At 38.3% G+C, this 18,965-nt stretch overlaps 1 protein-coding gene across 1 annotated transcript; it reads right to left on the reverse strand.

The window, feature by feature from the left end:
- Positions 1-11,722: 11,722 nt before the first annotated feature.
- Positions 11,723-14,356, reverse strand: LOC114269974 (abscisate beta-glucosyltransferase-like). The gene is made up of 2 exons (XM_082919039.1): positions 13,768-14,356; positions 11,723-12,993 (listed from the first exon to the last, which is right to left on the reverse strand). Exons 1-2 carry the CDS (start codon positions 14,195-14,197, stop codon positions 11,915-11,917), a joined length of 1,509 nt encoding a protein of 502 aa, XP_082775165.1. The 5' UTR covers positions 14,198-14,356; the 3' UTR covers positions 11,723-11,914.
- Positions 14,357-18,965: the final 4,609 nt, after the last annotated feature.

Here is an 18,965-nt window from a genome sequence, read left to right on the forward strand (position 1 = left end):
TTGATTTAAAAGGAAAGAAAACCGTAACATAGAATTTACGGGTGTAAATTTGGCCCGACCAGGCCCAGCCCAACCAGAATTGGGACCGATCCTAGGCTTAGGCTAGCCCATATCGGGCATGTAGGGTCCTGCCAAAATTCAGGCTTGGCCAACCCATGGGACAGAAAATTAGGCCCAGGCGTAGGGGGTCCTAGGCCTAGGCTCGGGCTTGGACTAAGTCTAGGTGAGCCTGAACATTTTTTTATATATATTTTTATTTTTTTCACCAAAATTTTATTATTTTTCACTAAAAATGACACTGGGTCTCAAGTGGTGTGAGCCTCGGGCCGAGCTTTGGATGGGCCTTGAATGGACCGATAGGCCAGGCCATGAGCTGAACCAGGTGGGCTAGGCCTATGGACCGGATCAGGCTTCAAAATGACGACCAAGGCCTAGGGTCCCGAGATGGGCTAGGCTGGGTTGGGCTCAAGCCCGGGCCTAACCGAGACAGGCCCACCCTAGACCGCATGCGGGTTTCAAACCGCCCATAAACCACGAGCCATTTTTACACCCCTAATAGAACCATGGTTTTAAAAACCATATTCATCTAGTTTGATTTAAATTTTTTAAGTTGTTAAGTTTTCATGTTTTTGCATCTTTTTTTATCTATAGTATATTCTGAGTTCAAATCTTTTCTAGCTTCTCTCTCCAGCCCTTCCTCTAGAGGACGGTCTAGATTGGGCCACGTCATTCCACTAAAAATCTGTGGCTCAGATTAGCTATAAAAAAAATTTTAAAATTCCCTCTGACACTCTCTCTCTCCCTCCCTCCCTCCCTCACTGGCACGTGCACACCACTCACATACACACACACACACACACACACACACTATCTCTCTATCTCTCTCACATTTCTAATAAAAAAATAAAAAAACAATTTTAATATTTTTCATTTTATTTTCATAATATATATAATTTTTAATATAAAATTTTAATTTTGTAAAATTAATACCATTGAAAATATACCTTTAAAATGAGACTAATATTAAATATATTTAATAAAAAATTAAAATAAATAAAAAGTAATTACTATGTTTAGTTATGTTTTCAAATTATTATTTTTTAAATATAAAAATTAATTTGATGAAATAAAAATCACAGATTATTATGTTTTCAAATGATTTTTGAAAGCACATAAACTTATAAAATTAAATATTTTTATTTATACATTTTTTATTTATTTTAATTGTTTATTAAATATATGTAATATTAGTGTCATTTTAAAGGTATATTTTCAATGATATTAATTTTATAAATTTAAAATTTTATATTAAAAATTATATATATATATATATATATATATTATGAAAATAAAATCAAAACGATTAAAATAGTTTTTAAAATTTTTTATTAAAAATGAATGAGAGAGAGAGAGAGAGTAAGTGAGTGTGGAAGTGGTGTGCGTGTATCAGTGAGAGGGAGAGAGAGAATATTAGAGGGAATTTTAAGCCTGGTTTGGCAAGTCTTAAAAAACATAAAAAGTCAAAAAGTTATTCAAAAAGTTAAAAAATTATCACTATTCATTAAAAAAATATTAAAAAATTAATTTTATACATAATTAAATTTCAGACAACTCTGACGTTCCACAGGTGCAGCTGACTTTTTGAAAAAATTGCACTTATTTAGGTGCACAAATAACACGATGTTGTTCGGCTTGTGAGGGCCCATCACGGATCCGTTTTAATAAGTTGAACCGTTGTATAACTCGTTGTGTACTATATGCCTGTAAAAAATCACATTGATCGATTATCGTTAACTATATGATCAAATCAGTTAAAATTTATAAAATGGATGGTGTTATAGTTAACGGTTGACAAAAAATTAATTCGATCAGATAGCTATCAATGTCCGATCAGCGTGATTTTTTACAAGCATATAATACTCGACGAGTTTTACACATTAAACAGTTTTGATTAGCAAAACAAGACCTATGGTGGGCCCCCCCGAAAAGCAGGGAATCATATCCCAGTTTACACTCTGTACACGCTGTCCTGAATTCATCCCACCATACTGCCTATTCCATCCCAATCTTCTCCTATATACCAATTTATACAATTTTTTAATACACATTTTTTTTTTTATAAAAAGTCAAAAAGTTATCTCAAACAACCATTTTTTTTCTCAACTTTTTAGTCCAAAAAGTTAAAAAGTGCGCTTATTTTGGACACCCCAAATAACATATATATATATATATATATATTTATAGCTAATTTGAGCCAGAGATTTTTAGTGGGGTGACGTGGTCTAATCTGGGTCGTCTCTCGGAAGAAGGGCTGGAAATGATCTGAACTCGTAAATTATCTCCTTTTTTTTCCCTTCTTCTTCTTCTTCTTCATATTGGTAAAAAAAAATTACTATTTAAATGCATCTAAATTAAGTGCATCCAGAATAAGTGGAAATTTTTTTGTTTTTTGAATATATCAATAACATGATCAATTGGTGTTTTCTGTTCATAATGAGCAATGCTATATATGCAGAATTTAGGAACAAAACTATACCAAAAAAATTCATTTTGAGGTCAAGATTAATTCTAAATGTGAGCATCATTTCTTATGTGCATGTACGGGGAGCAAATATTCTGCCGAGCTCGTACTCCTTTCCACCAAGCTCCTTGTCTGTCCGATCGACCTGCGAACACAACGGCGGTGAGCTACCCGGCGGTGTGTGGCCGGAAAACCCCTCCGACGGTCAAGTTAGCACACACTTAGGGATATAGAGAGAGAGGAGAGAGTTGAATGTTTAGGTTGTTCTTACCAAAAATAATGTTCCATGCTCAGCATGGGGGGCGCAGACACGCTTATATACTTTTTGCGCCCAAAACTGCTCCCACTAGTCTCTTGACACGTGGTGCTGCTCTCCCATCTGTCAGCACAAATCCTGCAATCACCACCTAACCAGACCGTTAGGCTATATTAGCAGAGCCCGGCAGACCAGCGGAACCACCTCGGCCTTTCACGACCGCGCTGCGCAGCATACCCGAGTGTTCAATTCACCGAGCTCCAGAACGACCGAGCTTGGTAGCATTCCGGAAAAGCCGAGTTCAAGATAGGTCGAGCCAGTACACCGAAGGCCCTCTTGCCACGCTAAACGCGTGAACCGTGGAATCCAGAATGACAGGTAATCATCTCGGCCGAGCAACTCGAGTAGCTCGATTTTCTACATAGACAAGCCCAAGTAGCTCGGTCCCACCATGGTCCTGGGCCTCAACCGAGCAATACCCTATCTGACCGAGCCCAAGCTATCACGGCCCAACCATGTTCGGCCTCTCATTTTGCTCGGCTTTTACCATGGTCCATTCCCACTCATAAATCTCCCTCTCAATTGCCCCTTAATTCCATCCGCAAAAGTGTGACTGGGATTACATGATCCGACCGGGGTAGGCAGAGGACTTGACCGCTCGACCAGGCTAACATCTGGTTCGCTCGAGCGACCGAGCTCCTTGGTTTACCTTTCTGACCAAGGTGGTCTGGCACTCTACCTGACCGAGCTAAAGTCAAGCTCGTTTTGCGCTCCCGCTTACACTTACCTCATTTTCCTGCAAAGTCCAAGGGGAGCACACACCAATACCAAGGCTCTCAAAGACCGAGCAGCCATCAAACAAGAGTCTGTGCCAAACCATCTCAGCCGCGCTAAGTCAAGTCGGCTACTCATGGGGCGCTACCGCTTCCTGGTCGATACGTCGGTCGCTCTAGCCACGTTCTGGGAAGAGTACAGTATCCCAGCCAACGTACATCTCGAGCTCGGTGCTGAGGAAACAACCCCTTGGGGAAGACTTGACCAGTGCCCTTTCACCGTGTTCTCCATAATAGAAGGTGGCCTCCGCTTCCCGGCTAACCCTCTTATGTGCGAGTTCTTGCGACACACAGGGCTAACCCCAACCCAAGTCTTAACCAACACATTTAGGATAATTAACGGGATCCATGAACTAAACAACCGGCTAGGAACCAACCTAGGATTAACCGAGATACTCCACCAATATACCCTCGGGCATACAGGCGACAACCTTGCCCATTATTTAAAGATCAGACTAGGCAAGGAGAAGATAGTGACCGGCACCCCGGACAAAGACATGCACGATGACGAATTTTTCTGGGTGTTCGGTAATTATGAAACGGCCGACATGCCGGGCTGGTATATAAGCAAAAACTTCGGCGAAACATGTAAGCCATGCTAACTGCTCGGTCAAATTTCTTCCTTTCTAGATTCCGTACTTAATATCTTTTCTTCTTTTGCAGTAATTGAGGCTTTGCAAGCCAACTACCATTATCCTAACAAAGTAGCCATCAGAACCATGCTACGGTACCGAAACCGAGATTGTCACGAACTTCTCGGCTACGTACCGACCTACCGATACTCTACTCCACACCGGAGTAGAGTGACAGACTTCCTTTGAGCGCCGTCGCCACCTCTTGATCCCACATTACCCAACGTGCCCCTTATTCGGCTGACCGAGGCAGAGGAGATGGCCAAACGAAGCCGCATCAAAAATCTCATCACTGCCACATCCACCGATCCCACTTCGCACTTCAAGAGTCGGGCAAACATCTGACGCCGTCATTGCCTTGGCATCAACCCCCCTAACACAGGCTAGCAAGGACACCCGTCGAGCTGGAAAAAGGCCTCGAACCGCCGATCCCTCAGCCGAGCTTGTCGCGGAGCTGAACACCGAGCAACCCACGGTCACAACCGAGCTACCACCACCCTGGAAGCCACAGTTAAAGCACTGGGGAAAGGAGATCCCGGCAACCGCCTCGGCCAAAGGCGACAAGGAACACCTCCTAGCCTTCGACCTGACAAAAGCCCTCCTACTACCGAGCGACGTGGTCGGCAGCGATCATGTGCCCGATACCCGGCTGGTGAAGTCCTCGGTCAAGTCCATGACCCGGGAAAGAGTTTTGCATGCTTTATTCAAAATTTTCCAAGTGTTGGCTCGGTTCCCTCTCTAATCAAACTCTCTTCTTGCAGGCCATTCAAAAATAACACCTTGTAATAAAGCGGATTCACAGACTTCGGCAGAAGGCAATCGACGCCGCCAGCCAGGTTAAGCACATTCGAACTGAGCTGGGGCGATTCAAAGCTTCTTTGGAGATCGCAAACTCTGACAACTCCAGATTGCTCGGCCAGCTTGGTGCCGCCAAGAAAGAAAGGGACGCTCTCCGGGCTGAGCTATAAGCGTTAAAGCAATCGAGGAAGGACGAACTGGACAAGGCAAATAACGAAGGTTTCAATGAGGCCGAGGAAAACTATACCAAGCAAGTGGAGGCCACCAAGGACGTTTTCTTCAAGTCCGGGTGGAAAGCTGCTTGTGAACAACTCGGCCAAGGACCTGGGACCGACGTGTTTGCCTTTCCCCCCATCGCCTTTCTGCTGGCATACATGGTGCCAGACGCCAATGATGTCTTCAGCGCGTTGCAGGCTGAGGCCGAAGAGGAAGAAGGCTTGGAGGAGGCCAAGGAAACTGCCGAGGGAGATAACCGCCCAAAGCAGACTGGGAGGGCGAGGCCGGCGTCCAAGAAACCACTACTACGGTCAACTTGGAGGCAACGACCACCGGGGATGAGTTCGCAGACCTTTCTCCCTTAGTGTAGTTTTCCGTCTTTTTTTGTTTTTAACAATGTAACCGGACTGCCAGTCCCACCGTATGTAATTCTATTTCACATCAATGAAATGTTTTGATTTCGTTTAGTGTTTGTATTGTGTTTAAGCTACATAACTTCAGCCAGGATAAACTTCCTCGGCTAAGCAAATCACCAACTCATCTAGCCGGGATAAACCATCTCGGCTGAAACCAAAGAGTTGAGTAACTCATAAACTAATTTAACCGGAATAAGTCATCTCAGTTTAAATCTCAAAGTTGAGTAAATCATCAACTCATTCAATCCGGAGTAAAACATCTTCGTTGAAATCTCAAAGTTGAGTAAATCATCAACTTATTCAATCCGGAGTAAAACATCTTGGTTGAAATCTCAAAGAGTTGAGTAAATCATCAACTCATTCAACCAGAGTAAAACATCTTGGTTGAAATCTCAAAAGTGAGTAAATCATCAACTTGTTTAACCGGAATAAGTCATCTCGGTTCAAATCTCAAAGTTGAGTAAATCATCAACTTGTTTAACCGGAATAAGTCATCTCGGTTCAAATCTCAAAGTTGAGTAAATCATCAACTTGTTTAATCGGAATAAGTCATCTCGGTTTAAATCTCAAAGTTGAGTAAATCATCAACTCATTCAATCCGGAGTAAAACATCTCGGTTGAAATCTCAGAGTTGAGTAAATTATCAACTTATTTAATCTGGAGTAAAACATCTCGGTTGAAATCTCAGAGTTGAGTAAATCATCAACTTGTTTAACCGGAATAAGTTATCTCGGTTTAAATCTCAAAGTTGAGTAAATCATCAACTTATTCAATCCGGAGTAAAACATCTCGGTTGAAATCTCAGAGTTGAGTTTATCAACTTATTCAATCTGGAGTAAAACATCTTGATTGAAATCTCAGAGTTGAATAAATCATCAACTTGTTTAACCGGAATAAGTCATCTCGGTTTAAATCTCAAAATAAGCAATGGAGACAATCGGAATGCCAAGGCAAAGAACAGACACTTCTATTATATTGACAAAAAGAATATTACATTCTGAAGTGTGAGGCAAACAAAAAGAACACAAACTATGAAAACTAAAAATAGTACAGTTTAAGGTTGGCCGCGTTCCATGGCCGGGGTATTCCTCTTCCCTCAAAATCTTCCAAGTGGTGTGTCCCCTTGCCCGCCAGACCGGTGATCTTGTAAGGCCCTTCCCAGGTTGCCTCTAGTTTGCCTTCACCTGGCACCAGGGTGTTGCCCATGACCTTTTTTAAAACCCAATCCCTAACTTTGAACGATCTGGAGTGCACCGTTTTGTTGTATTTTCTTGAAAGCTCTTGTTGGTACGCGGCTACATGGAGGAGAGCCTTTTCTCGACACTCTTCCACTAGGTCTAATTCCAGGGCGATGGCTTTAGAGTTCAGCTCCGACTCAAAATTTTCACTGCGGATGGTGGGCATGCCGATCTCTAATGGGATGACCGCCTCCATGCCGTATGCTAGGGCAAAAGGAGTTTCCCCGGTAGATCGCCATGGGGTCGTCCGGTATGCCCAAAGAACACTTGGGAGTTCCTCGGCCCATTTTCCTTTGGCTTTTTCAAGTCTTTTCTTCAACCTATCAAGAATTCTACCATATCGGTTCTCTCTTGGGTGGTAAGGCTTGAGCCGAGCAAGAAGTACTTGCTCGGGCTTTCTGTGTCAATCCGCATTTCTACCAACTCCTCAATAGTTTTTTCCTCGGCCCTGGCACCCACGTCTTCAAGGACTCCCCGGTCTTCCGGTCCTTCGATCATTTGGACGAAGCCTTTGGTAGCTCGGCTCCCGTTTACTGCCACGAAGCATTACTTCGACATGACTTGATCGCCCCAAACTTCTTCAATTACCCCCATAGCCGAGGGAAATCTCATAACCTGATGGTAGGTCGACGCTACAACCTGCATCGCATGAAGCCATCCCCTACCGAGTATCAAGTTGTACGTAGACGGTACCTGCAATACCCAGAACTCCACCTGCTTGACCACGGATCCTGCTTTGACCGGCAAAATTATTTTTTCCAAAGGCCACTCCGGTTGCGAGTTGAAACCAACCAATGGCGAAGTTGCCGGAGCCAGGTCTGTTTCTTGCAGTTTGAGTTGTTTGAACGTGTCGTAGTATATAATCTCAACCGAGTTTCCCTGGTCAATCAAGATGTGCTTGACGTCGAATTCTTTGACACGGAAGATAACCACTAAGGCGTCGTTGTGTGGCGTCTGAATGCGCTCTAGGTCCCTTGTGGAGAAACTGATCATGTCTTTCTCCTCGGTCTTCCCCCTCTTGATCGCGGGCTGGACCGACAAAACTTCCCTCATGTGTTCTGCTTTTTTGATCATTCCTCAAAGCTCACTTACACGCGCCGACTCCACTATGCCGTGGATCACTTTAGCCACTCCTTGGGGCAGCGCCTCCAACTCCTTCGGTCTATGTGGATCAGCCGAGACAGGATTTGCAGCCTTAACACCCATCTATGTAAAGATCTAGGTGGCCGGCTGCGACTAACTCCTCCAAGTGTTGCTTTAAAGGCAAATAGTCCTCTGTCCGGCGTCCTCGCTCCCGGTGGTACGTGCAGCGGTATCATGGATTGAAGCCCTTTTGCGCGTCACCTAACTTAGCGAGAAACCAGACGTAATCTTCATCACGGATTTCACTAAGTATGCGATAGATTGGAATCTTAAAGACTGCGATGATGCCCGTCCGAGCTTTCAACCTTTTGTTGGCATTAGCTGCGTCATTGCGGGGGTATTCATCTTGGTCATTCCGTCGTCCCCTTTCCCGATTTCGACGATTCGACCGTCGGTCAGATTTCTTGCCGCGGTCATTTGGATGATTAGTCTTCTATTCGACCGCGTGCACCTTGCCAGCCGACCTCTTATCTGTTCCCACCAGAGTTGTCCTCGCGGTGGATGCCACGGCATCATCCTCTACTCGGATGTGCTCATTGATGCGCTGCATTAGTTGGCCCATGGATGTCAGCTGGTTCATGGTAAACGAGTCCCGCAGCCTATGTCCGACCGGGAGACCGCACTTATACTGGGTGATTGCCAGGTTGATCGGGCAGTCCAAAATCTCATTGAAGGTTTCCCAGTACCTGGAGTAGTATGCCTTGAGTGTGTCGCTCGACTCCATCTTGACACTGAGAAGGTGGTCAACTTCTTTTGGTGTTTTGGTGTTGGTCTTGAAGCGAGTCACAAATGCTTCCGCCAACTGTTGCCACCTTGCGATGCTTCCCACCGGCAGCCTTTCAAACCATTTCAAGCCCAGATCGACTAAACTCGACGGAAAGATAAGGCACATAAGAGCGTCATTGCGCCTATGTCCGGTCATGACCTGCTGGAAGTGGCTTACATGCATGTATGGATCGGTCTTTCCGTCGTAGAGCGTAAACTTGGGCTGGTGGAAGCCTGCAGGAAGAGGAGTGGTTTCTATCTCAAGGGAGAAGGAAGTGGCGCTCAGTCTCACCAAATCTGTGTTTAGAAGGAGGGGCACAGCTGGGCAAGGTGGTGGCATTATGACCTCTTCACTGGCATGGCCCCCGTAAGATAGTCACTGGAGCGTCAGCACCCTCTGAGTCTCTCGCTGGCGAACTCGCTCCTTCAAGACAGCCCGCAAGTCCTCTGAGCAAACAGAATAGGAATACCTCGACGTCGTTACTGGACGTGAGGGCTGGTAGGTACTGTCTTGCACGCTAGACCTCTTTTTAGGCGTTTCGGACTTTCCAACCCTGTAGCTTCTGGTGATAGAAAGGGATGGAGTGCGCCGTTGGCTCTGACTGCCTGAACGGCGTGGTTGGGTGCGCTCACTGTGGTCTCACACTCCAGCAAAACCCTTCCTTTTGACGTGCCATTTGAGATCTTCCATTTCCGTTGCCATTCTCCGGATGATGGCATCTTGGTCCCTTAACTTGTGCTCCAGACGCCTGGCGTGTGATTCTCTCCGCCGCCAGTGTCCGTTTGGTCTCCGTGAGTCACCAAAACTCCTTCCGCGTTTATCCCGCGCATCTCTTGAATGTCCTCCTGGGGAAGTCTCCAGGTCCACCATGGGTGGAATGACGGGGAGTCCGTCTCTCCATTTGGCTGACCCTGGGGTAACTCTATTGATGGCGGACAACGGTATCTCGTCGTTGTTCGCCATGGAAGGCGATCAGATGAGCTTGGAAGACAAAGTTTTGTCTATCAACTTTCCACAAACGGCGCCAATTGTACGGGGAGCAAATATTCTGCAGAGCCCGTACTCTTTTCCACCAAGCTCTTTGTCTGTCCGATCGACCTGCGAACACAACGACGGTGAGCTACCCGGCGGTGTGTGGCCGGAAAACCCCTCCGACGGTCAAGTTAGCACACACTTAGGGATATAGAGAGAGGAGAGAGTTGAATGTTTAGGTTGTTCTCACCAAAAATAATGTTCCATGCTCAGCATAGTGGGCGCAGACACGCTTATATACTTTCTGCGCCCAAAACTACTCCCACTAGTCTCTTGACACGTGGTGCTGTTCTCCCATCTGTCAGCACAAATCCTGCAATCACCACCTAACCAGACCATTAGGCTATATTAGTGGAGCCCGGCAGACCGACGAAACCACCTCGGCCTTTCACGACCGCGCTGCGCAGCATACCCGAGTGTTCCACTCGCCGAGCTCCAGAACGACCGAGCTCGGTCGCATTCCAGCAAAGCCGAGTTCAAGATAGGTCGAGCCAGTACACCGAAGGCCCTCCTGCCACCCTAAACGCGTGAACCGTGGAATCCAGAATGACAGGCAATCATCTCGGCCGAGCAACTCGCGTAGCTCGGTTTTCTACATAGACAAGCCCAAGTAGCTCGGTCCTACCATGGTCCTGGGCCTCAACTGAGCAAAACCTTATCTGACCGAGCCCAAGCCATCACGGCCCAAACATGTTCGGCCTCTCATTTTGCCCGGCCTTTACCATGGTCCATTCCAGCTCATAAATCTCCCTCTCAGTGCACATATATTTGCTCTTATTGAAGTATGGATTTGGACATGGTTTTAAAAAGAAGAGGATAGTCTTTATATTTTGATTCTTGTGTCGTTTTAGTTTTTATAATTTTAATTAGTTCAATTTTAACTTATAATTTATGATTTTGTTTCAATTTGATTAAATTGATTACAACTCTTAGCATTTTTTTATGACAAATATGCACATAAATGTCATGTGTTATAATTTTAAGAGCAAAAATATAAATTTATTTAACTCAATGAGTTAACCTCAATTAATTTAATAATATTTTTTTTAAAAAAAATACTAATAATATTATCAATTACACCAAATTGACATAAAATTTAAAATTAAGAGTTAAAATTGAGCTAATTAAAAATGTACGAACCAAAACGACACAAAGGATAAAATATAAGGACCATCGGTGTAATTTTCCCTAAAGAAGAAAACGAAAAGCCATGTGAAATGTAATTATATTTCATTCATATTTCAGTTACTTTTCTAAAACTTTATCTAAATTTATGATCCAAACACAATCTTAATCCTCTATTATGAGACCCACATTCCACTGATGAGAGCTCAGATAAACATCATTTAACTTCAACTCCTTTGTCGCTTTAATATTGAAGGCAGAGAGATGTTGCACACCAGGGGCAGATGATCTGGATTCATGACTACAGAGATGCCCTACGAACACATAAATAAAAAACTAAACACAAAATTGATATAGTCGAACAAAATTTAGCATAGTTTTGTTAGTGGAGCCTGATTTTAAAAAATTATTGGCCATGTAAATTCTATATACATTTCTGTGTTTGATTTCTATGTGATTAACCTTCTTGGCGGCTTGTAGCGTGGATGTATTCAAAGATTTTTAAGTGTTAGACAAAAAAAAAATTCCATTAAAGCTACTGGTTACAGATTTCAATAATACGCCATGCTGAAAAGTATATCTATCAGCATGCATACAAAATCTTCAGATTTCGAATGTATACTTTACTTTTTGAATAATTTTTCAGATAAATATTCCAAGCAATTCGCATTTTTATTTTTATTTTTATTTTTGATCAGGAATATAATCCTGAGGTTATTCAGACAAATCATTATTACAAAGAAATCCAAGCAACCTCGATAGATATTATTATTAGACAAATCCAAATAGTTTACTTAGAAACAAACCATTATTCAAGCACCTACCATAACACTACTAAAATTTTAGATAAAATGGCAAGCATCTACAATAACAAACCATTTTTCTAGATAAAATTTTAGAAAGGTTTAATTGGCAAGTAGCTTTGAAGGATTCCAGGGTCATAAATTATTCGCAAAATTAGTCCGACGAGATTTAAGCTCATTGATCAAAGCAATGACATCAGCATTAGACGAGCCACCATGGTCTATAGCTTTCTTAGCCTTCTCACTCAACTGCTTTACTCGCCTTCTCATCTCCTCCACTTCATCACCACCACCGCCACCCATCAGCCACTTCACCGCCGCCTCCACCTTCTCTCTGGTCACAGTCAACTTGGGTTCCCAAATATAAGATGACCATTCCTCATTCCCCGCACGAATCCCAACCTTCAACACATCCACGACAAGGCTTTCAGTGAAGAATTGTTCCGCTATGAACGGCCATGTGATCATCGGAACACCCGCTCCTATTCCCTCAATCGTCGAGTTCCATCCACTGTGTGTCAAGAACCCTCCAATATTGGCATGTTCTAAAATTAACAACTGTGGTGCCCACTTCTTTAATATCAACCCTTGTCCGGACTTGGTCATCCTCTCTTCAAATCCCTCTGGAAGCTTTTTGCCGCGATTTTCATTTCCTTCTTTCTTTTCTTTCTCTTCTTGGCCGTACTCTAACATATCTCTGGCCACCCAAATGAATGGGCACCCAGAAGCCTCGAGCGCATGAGCAAGCTCGAGGAACTGCTCTGGAGCCATACTAGATTGACTCCCGAAACTAACATAAAGTACTGACTTGGGTTGTTTGGAGTCAAGCCATTTCAAAATCGCAGCTTCATCAATGGAGTTCTTTTCGCCCCTCTCGGCCTTTTCTTCATCTGCTTTGTTGAACAGATACACCGGTCCTACGAGCCATAGCTTTCTACCCATTTCATTCTTGAAATACTCAGCATAAGCTGGTTCCAACTCGTAAAAACTGTTAACTATAACCCCATAGCTTTTCAACTCAGACTTTATAACCTCGTCAACTAATTGTCCATAACCAGTTCCTTTGTCCTTAAACCAATATGGGATTTTACTCTTGGTAAATATAATGTTGTCATCAGGAAGACCCGGCAAAGCAAATGTCTCTGCATCAGAATTTACCTTGTCATGTGGTGCATACCGCCGAAGGCTCTCTTCACAACAGAGAGGGAACAAACCTGTAACATTATATTCAGAATAATGTGATAGCTTAAGTTGTGTCAATTTAAAATCAAAAGATTATATTTATAAGATTGAGTTTTATTTTTAAAGAATGTTGTCGTATTAAATTCTATATAAAATTTTAGATAAATTATAAATACATTTTCTGAAATTTGATTAAAATACGAATCGTTCTTTGTAATTTTAAAAATTACATTCTACCCCCTAAAGTTTTTAATTTCATAATAAATCGCCTATTTTATTAATAAATCACCAAGTCAATTAATAATTTTTAATGATATTAAAAGTATGTTTTAATTAATAATTTAGGTAATTTTATTATTATATAGTAGAACAATTATGAATTTTATTTTTTGATTAATTTTGTTAAATAAAAAATTCTAATAGGGTTCAAACTATAAGAAGCAATCTGCATTTTAAACAAATCTCTTGAATGTATTTATAAATTATTTTTAAAATTTTAAATAATAGTATCGAATCTTAACGGGACTGTTTATTACAGCTTTTGGGAATGATTATAACTTATTTTGATTTAGAAATGTGCCAAACTATTTAGTGCAGCTTCTGTTTATAACTTATTAGGCAGAGTAACTTAAATAAACTAAAAAAATTTATTATTTAAAAATTAAAAAGAATACTTTTAACTTCTTATTATCAACTTTTATCTTTAAAAAAAATCCATCAAACATGACCAACCTGATGTATTAATTTTTTAAGTTTCAGTGTATCTATTAACCATAGCAAAAACATTAGAAAAAGAGGGAACAAACCTGTAACATAGTATAAGAACCTCGGAATGCCGAGTCGAGCACCAAGGTCGGCAGTCCAAGGATGGAACATGTCGCTGACGATGCAATCAGGGCGGCGTTCTCGGACAAGTTGTTCGATGGGTTCATGGAGCTTCTCGAAGGCCATGAAAAGCTTAGCCATAATGCCGGCAGAGGCGGCGAGGAGAGTCTCACATCCATCGGGCAAGCCGAAGTCGGAGGTGGGTAATTTGAAGATGTGGAAGTTGATGTCATGGCCTCGTGACTGGTCTCTCTCTATGGTTTTCTGGAAGAGCTGGGCATATGCTGGTGTTACTATTATGGTGATTTTGGCTCCCTGAGCTGCAAATAGCCTTGCTGTGTCTATAGCTGAAAGAATGTGGCCTCTCCCGATTACATTTGGTATGAAGAACATTTCTACTTTGGAATCCATGGAGAGAGAGAGAGAGAGAGAGAGAGAGGGGCTGAAACTTGATTATTCAGTGTAGGTTGTGCATGAGATTTATAAGCAGTGCATCATAATAGAGTCGCTAACATTAGTCCATAATGTTACAATTCAAGCTTCGTTTTGGCATTGTTTACAGTAATTAACTTTTTGTGTTTAGTCTGCTTTAGTTTTTATTTTTGGATTTTTTTAATTTTTATGAGAAAAAAAGTGCTATGATTATAATTTGATTGTGATATTTTATCTTATTGATTTATATAGTTTATTTTATCTTTTTGTACTTTTTTAGTCCTAAAATAAAAACAAAACGAGGACTCAGAAGCACTTTCGCAACCACCAAGGATCCTCTAGAGTGATTTTTCCCTAAAGTTTCCCAGAGTACTACATTGTGTGGTTGAGATTTAATGGCAAGTCATATCAGAAAAATTGATGTGACTTGCCAGTAAATCTCAACTACACAATGTAGCACTCTAAGAAACTTTAGGAAAAAATCACTCTAGAAGATCCTTACTCTTTGGCAACAAGGATAAAAAGCTAATTTTTTGACATTTTAATTTTTTTAGTCAAAAAAGTCAATTTTTTTACCTAAAAGAACTCAACTTTTTGCCAAAAAAAAGCTATAAAAAAAGTCAAAAAATCAAAAAATTAACTTTTTACCAACTTTCTAAAACACTCCTCAGACTATAATGCTCATGGGCTCGATCCGTTAAAAGCGATCGACCAGATTGCCAATCATTTTTAAGAAAGATATTTCTTATGTTTTTATATTTTGTAGGTTAAAAAAAGACATTTTATTTAGTAATAATATTAGCCTCCATTTGGGTAGTTGGTTGGCTTTTTGATTTTTTTGACTATTTTAGTTTGAGGCTAAAAAGCCTAGTTTGGGAAGGATTTTTTGACTTTTTAATTTTTTGGTGATATGTCTTCATGGTAAATGACCAAACTGCCCTTGAAGTGATTTTTTATATTTTTACTCCTTGCCATACATACATCCTCCACGTCAGCGTCATTGGTGCGGAATTTTTTTTTTTTTTTTGTGTGGGATTAGGCGTATTTTTATGATTTTTTTTTAAATTTATGTTTTTGTCATTTTTCTTTTGTATACATTAATTTGTTCTTTTTCTTTAATTTATGTTTTTGTCTTATTTATTTTTATTGATATACAATAATTTGTTTTATTTTTTAAAAATAAATTTTCATGTGTTTTATTTATTTGTAAATTACATGGCAAATGGTAATTTTTGTTTTTAATTTTTTTTTTGGATGAGGCGTATTTTTGATGTTCTTTTTTTTTAATTTACGTTTTTCTCATTTTTATTTTTATTTGTATACATTAATTTGTTTTCATTTTTCAAAAATAGTTTTTCATGTGTTTTATTTATTTTTAAATTACGTGGTAAATGCTAATTTCTGTTTTTAATTTTTTTTTTTGAATGAGGCGTATTTTTGATGTTCTTTTTTTTTTAATTTACGTTTTTCTCATTTTTATTTTTATTTATATACATTAATTTGTTTTTATTTTTCAAAAATAGTTTTTCATGTGTTTTATTTATTTTAAAATTACGTGGCAACTGCTAATCTCTGTTTTTAAATTTATTTATTTTTTTTTGGTTGGATGAGGCGTATTTTTGATATTCTTTTTTTTGTTAATATACGTTTTTCTCATTTTTATTTTTATTTATATACATTAATTTGTTTTTATTTTTCAAAAATGGTTTTTTATGTATTTTATTTATTTTAAAATTACGTGGCAATTGCTAATTTCTGTTTTTAAATTTATTTGTTTATTTATTTTTGGTTGGATGAGGCGTATTTTTGTGATTTTTTTTTTCATTTACGTTTTTGCCATTTTTTTTATTGTTTTCAATTTGCTTTTTTTTTTTTGGGTTTGGAAAAAGCTTTTTTGTGTTTTGTTTTTTTTAACATGACGTTGAAAATGTAAATTTGGGTGTTATGTTGTTGTCTTCTTTTTTTATATATATATATTAATTTGTTTTTTTTTTATTTTCGAAAAGGCTTTTTCATTTTTGTTTTTGAAATGACGTGGAAACTGCTAATTTCGGTTTCATTTTATTGACTTTTTATTTTGTTTAATTTTTTTTTGAAAATGTTTTTTCTTGTTTTTTAATTTTAAATGACATTGACAATGTTTATTTCAGTTTTATTTTAATGTGTTTTTGTTGTTGTTGTTTTTTATTTGTTTTTTTTGTTGGAAAATGCTTTATTATGTTTTTTTTTCAAATGACCTGAAAAATGATAATTTCGTTTTTTTTTTGTTTTTTTGTTTTAATTTGTTTTTTGTTTTTGGAAAAGGGTTTTTTTATGTTTTTTTTAAATGACGTGGAAAGTGCTAATTTTTGGATGAGGCGTATTTTTGTGGTTCTTTTTTTTTCATTTATGTTTCTGTCATTTTTTTTTTTATTTGTATACATTAATTTGTTTTTATTTTTCAAAAATGAGTTTTTATGTGTTTTATTTTTTTTAAAATTACATGGCAAATGCTAATTTTTGGTTTTTATTTATTTATTTATTTATTTATTTTGTGGATAAGGCGTATTTTTGTGGTTCTTTTTTTTTTTAATTTACGTTTTTGTCATTTTTATTTTTATTTTTATTTGTATACATTACTTTGTTTTTATTTGTGGTTTTTCATGTGGGGGTAGTTTGGTAAATTTACCTTGAAGTGGGCTGTTGCCAATCAATTGCAGTGGCTTTTGTCTCTCTTTAGCTTCTTTAGCCTCGTAGTGATTATCATAGCCCCAATTTGCATTGCCAAACCGACCTTTAGTTATTTATATAATGTGAAAGTTTAATCTTTATTTTAATTATAAAATATGAAGAATAAAAATTTTTAGACTCAGTTAAGGTCTAAAATAGTAAAAATTTACTTTAAAATAATTTTTAAAGAAAGCATAGAATAGTAAAGTCTAAACTATCAAATCGTCTGCATTTACTCGTCAACCCGCATGACTGGTTCAATCTGCATCTTCTAACTAAACGAATAGATGCAAATTTATATTTTTTAATCTTCCATAATTTAGACAGATGACAGTCATCCGTCCTAATTCGATCCACGAATATTCCTAACCTAGACTTGTATACTCAGATTTTTCTGAATATAGTGTTTGTGTGGTGGAGATTGAGGTGTTTGGAAACACCTAAAGGAGTCAATTTTTTTTTTCTATTTTTTAAAAATTTTTAGTGAATTATTTTTAAAATTATATTAAAATTTTTTACTTTTTTGGTCCATCTTATTGAGATGAATTTAAAAAGTAATTTTTTAAAAAAAATTTAAAAACCCAAAATAATTAAAAAAAAAGTCCAATATCTTTTTGCTTATTTTTGTTTTTTCTGGACTTTTTCAGAATTTTTAAAAAAATTTCGGTTCATTCCATTGGATTGAATCTAGAAACATATGGCGGTGTTTGGCATCACGGTTGGCAGGCTATTTTAGCCCCAGATTTGAAAAAAAAGCCAACAGCCTTAACTGTAGCTGAGGGAGAGATCGTGTGGCCAGTTGTATATCACTAACTGGCTAAAAAGACTTTCTTATCTTTCGTTTCTCTCATATCCACAAATTGAAAAAAAAGTTAGTTAGGAGGTTGACTTCAAAAATGTGTTGTCAGTTATTTGGTGTGAGTTTAATTCACTTTCGCCGTGCGAGTCCTGACTTAAGTAGAGCTTGCCTTGAGAGATCGGGACAAGCTTCCAGGTTATAGTCTCTTGTTCGAAACGGACAACAAGACACCCTGCCTTGGACCTGGTGGAGAATTGAAGAATTTTTCTATTTAAAAAAAAAAAAAAAAACTGAGTGGAAGGCCTACCATCTATTTCATTGGTAGGAGCGAAAGTGAAAGTTGAAGTTGAATAATAAATTGTATTTTTTTTTGTAATAATTATATTTATTTCTTTAATTGTGATAATTATAAAATTAAAAGAAAAGTAAAATATACAATATAAAATGTAAACTTATATTATTTATTTCTGTATAAAATAATTATTCAGTTTCTAAAAGCAAAATATACAGTATAAAATATTATATTATTTTGTATACTTTAAATGAGACTAATTGAGAGTAATTAAAGCGAAGCAAAATTATGTCATTTGTATAATTAAAATGAGACTAATTGTATAATTATGTTGTATAATAATTATATTTTATAATATATTATACAATTAGTCTAATTTTATAAATATACAATTATAATACAATTAGTCTATAGCATTGCTCTTAATTAATATACAAAATTTATTATAAAAATGTCCAGTTTCAATCTGTTGCTTTTGAGACATGACAGACGGTGGTCCCTACAGTGAAGCCACGTGGAAATCTGTCACCTTTTTTATGAATTACGGAAAGGGTAGTTTGGTAAATTTATATTTCATCATCATTTTAAACTCATTTTTCAATACAACAATTAAAATAAAAATTTATCATATCTTTCTAAACACAAAAATTTAAAAACTCAAAAAACCTAAAAAATAGTCACTTTTTAAACACCCACATAATTTTTTTTTAAATTATTAAAAATAAAAATAAGTAAAAAAAATTACCAAACAAACAAATTCCCAACACTCACGAGTTAGGAGTTTTCTGAGGTGTCATATATAAGTGTACTTTTTGTTTTTTTAAATTAAAAAGTTGAGAAAAAAAAGAGATATTTGGATTAATTTTTTGTCTTTTTACGAAAAAATGTGTAATAAATTATTGTATAAATAAAGTGTATAGTGGAAGAAAGTCGAGTGGTTGTACGAA

The sequence above is a fragment of the Camellia sinensis genome, chromosome 3, assembly GCF_055761805.1.
Source record: "Camellia sinensis isolate YWXY chromosome 3, ASM5576180v1, whole genome shotgun sequence".
Classification (NCBI taxonomy): Eukaryota; Viridiplantae; Streptophyta; class Magnoliopsida; order Ericales; family Theaceae; genus Camellia; species Camellia sinensis.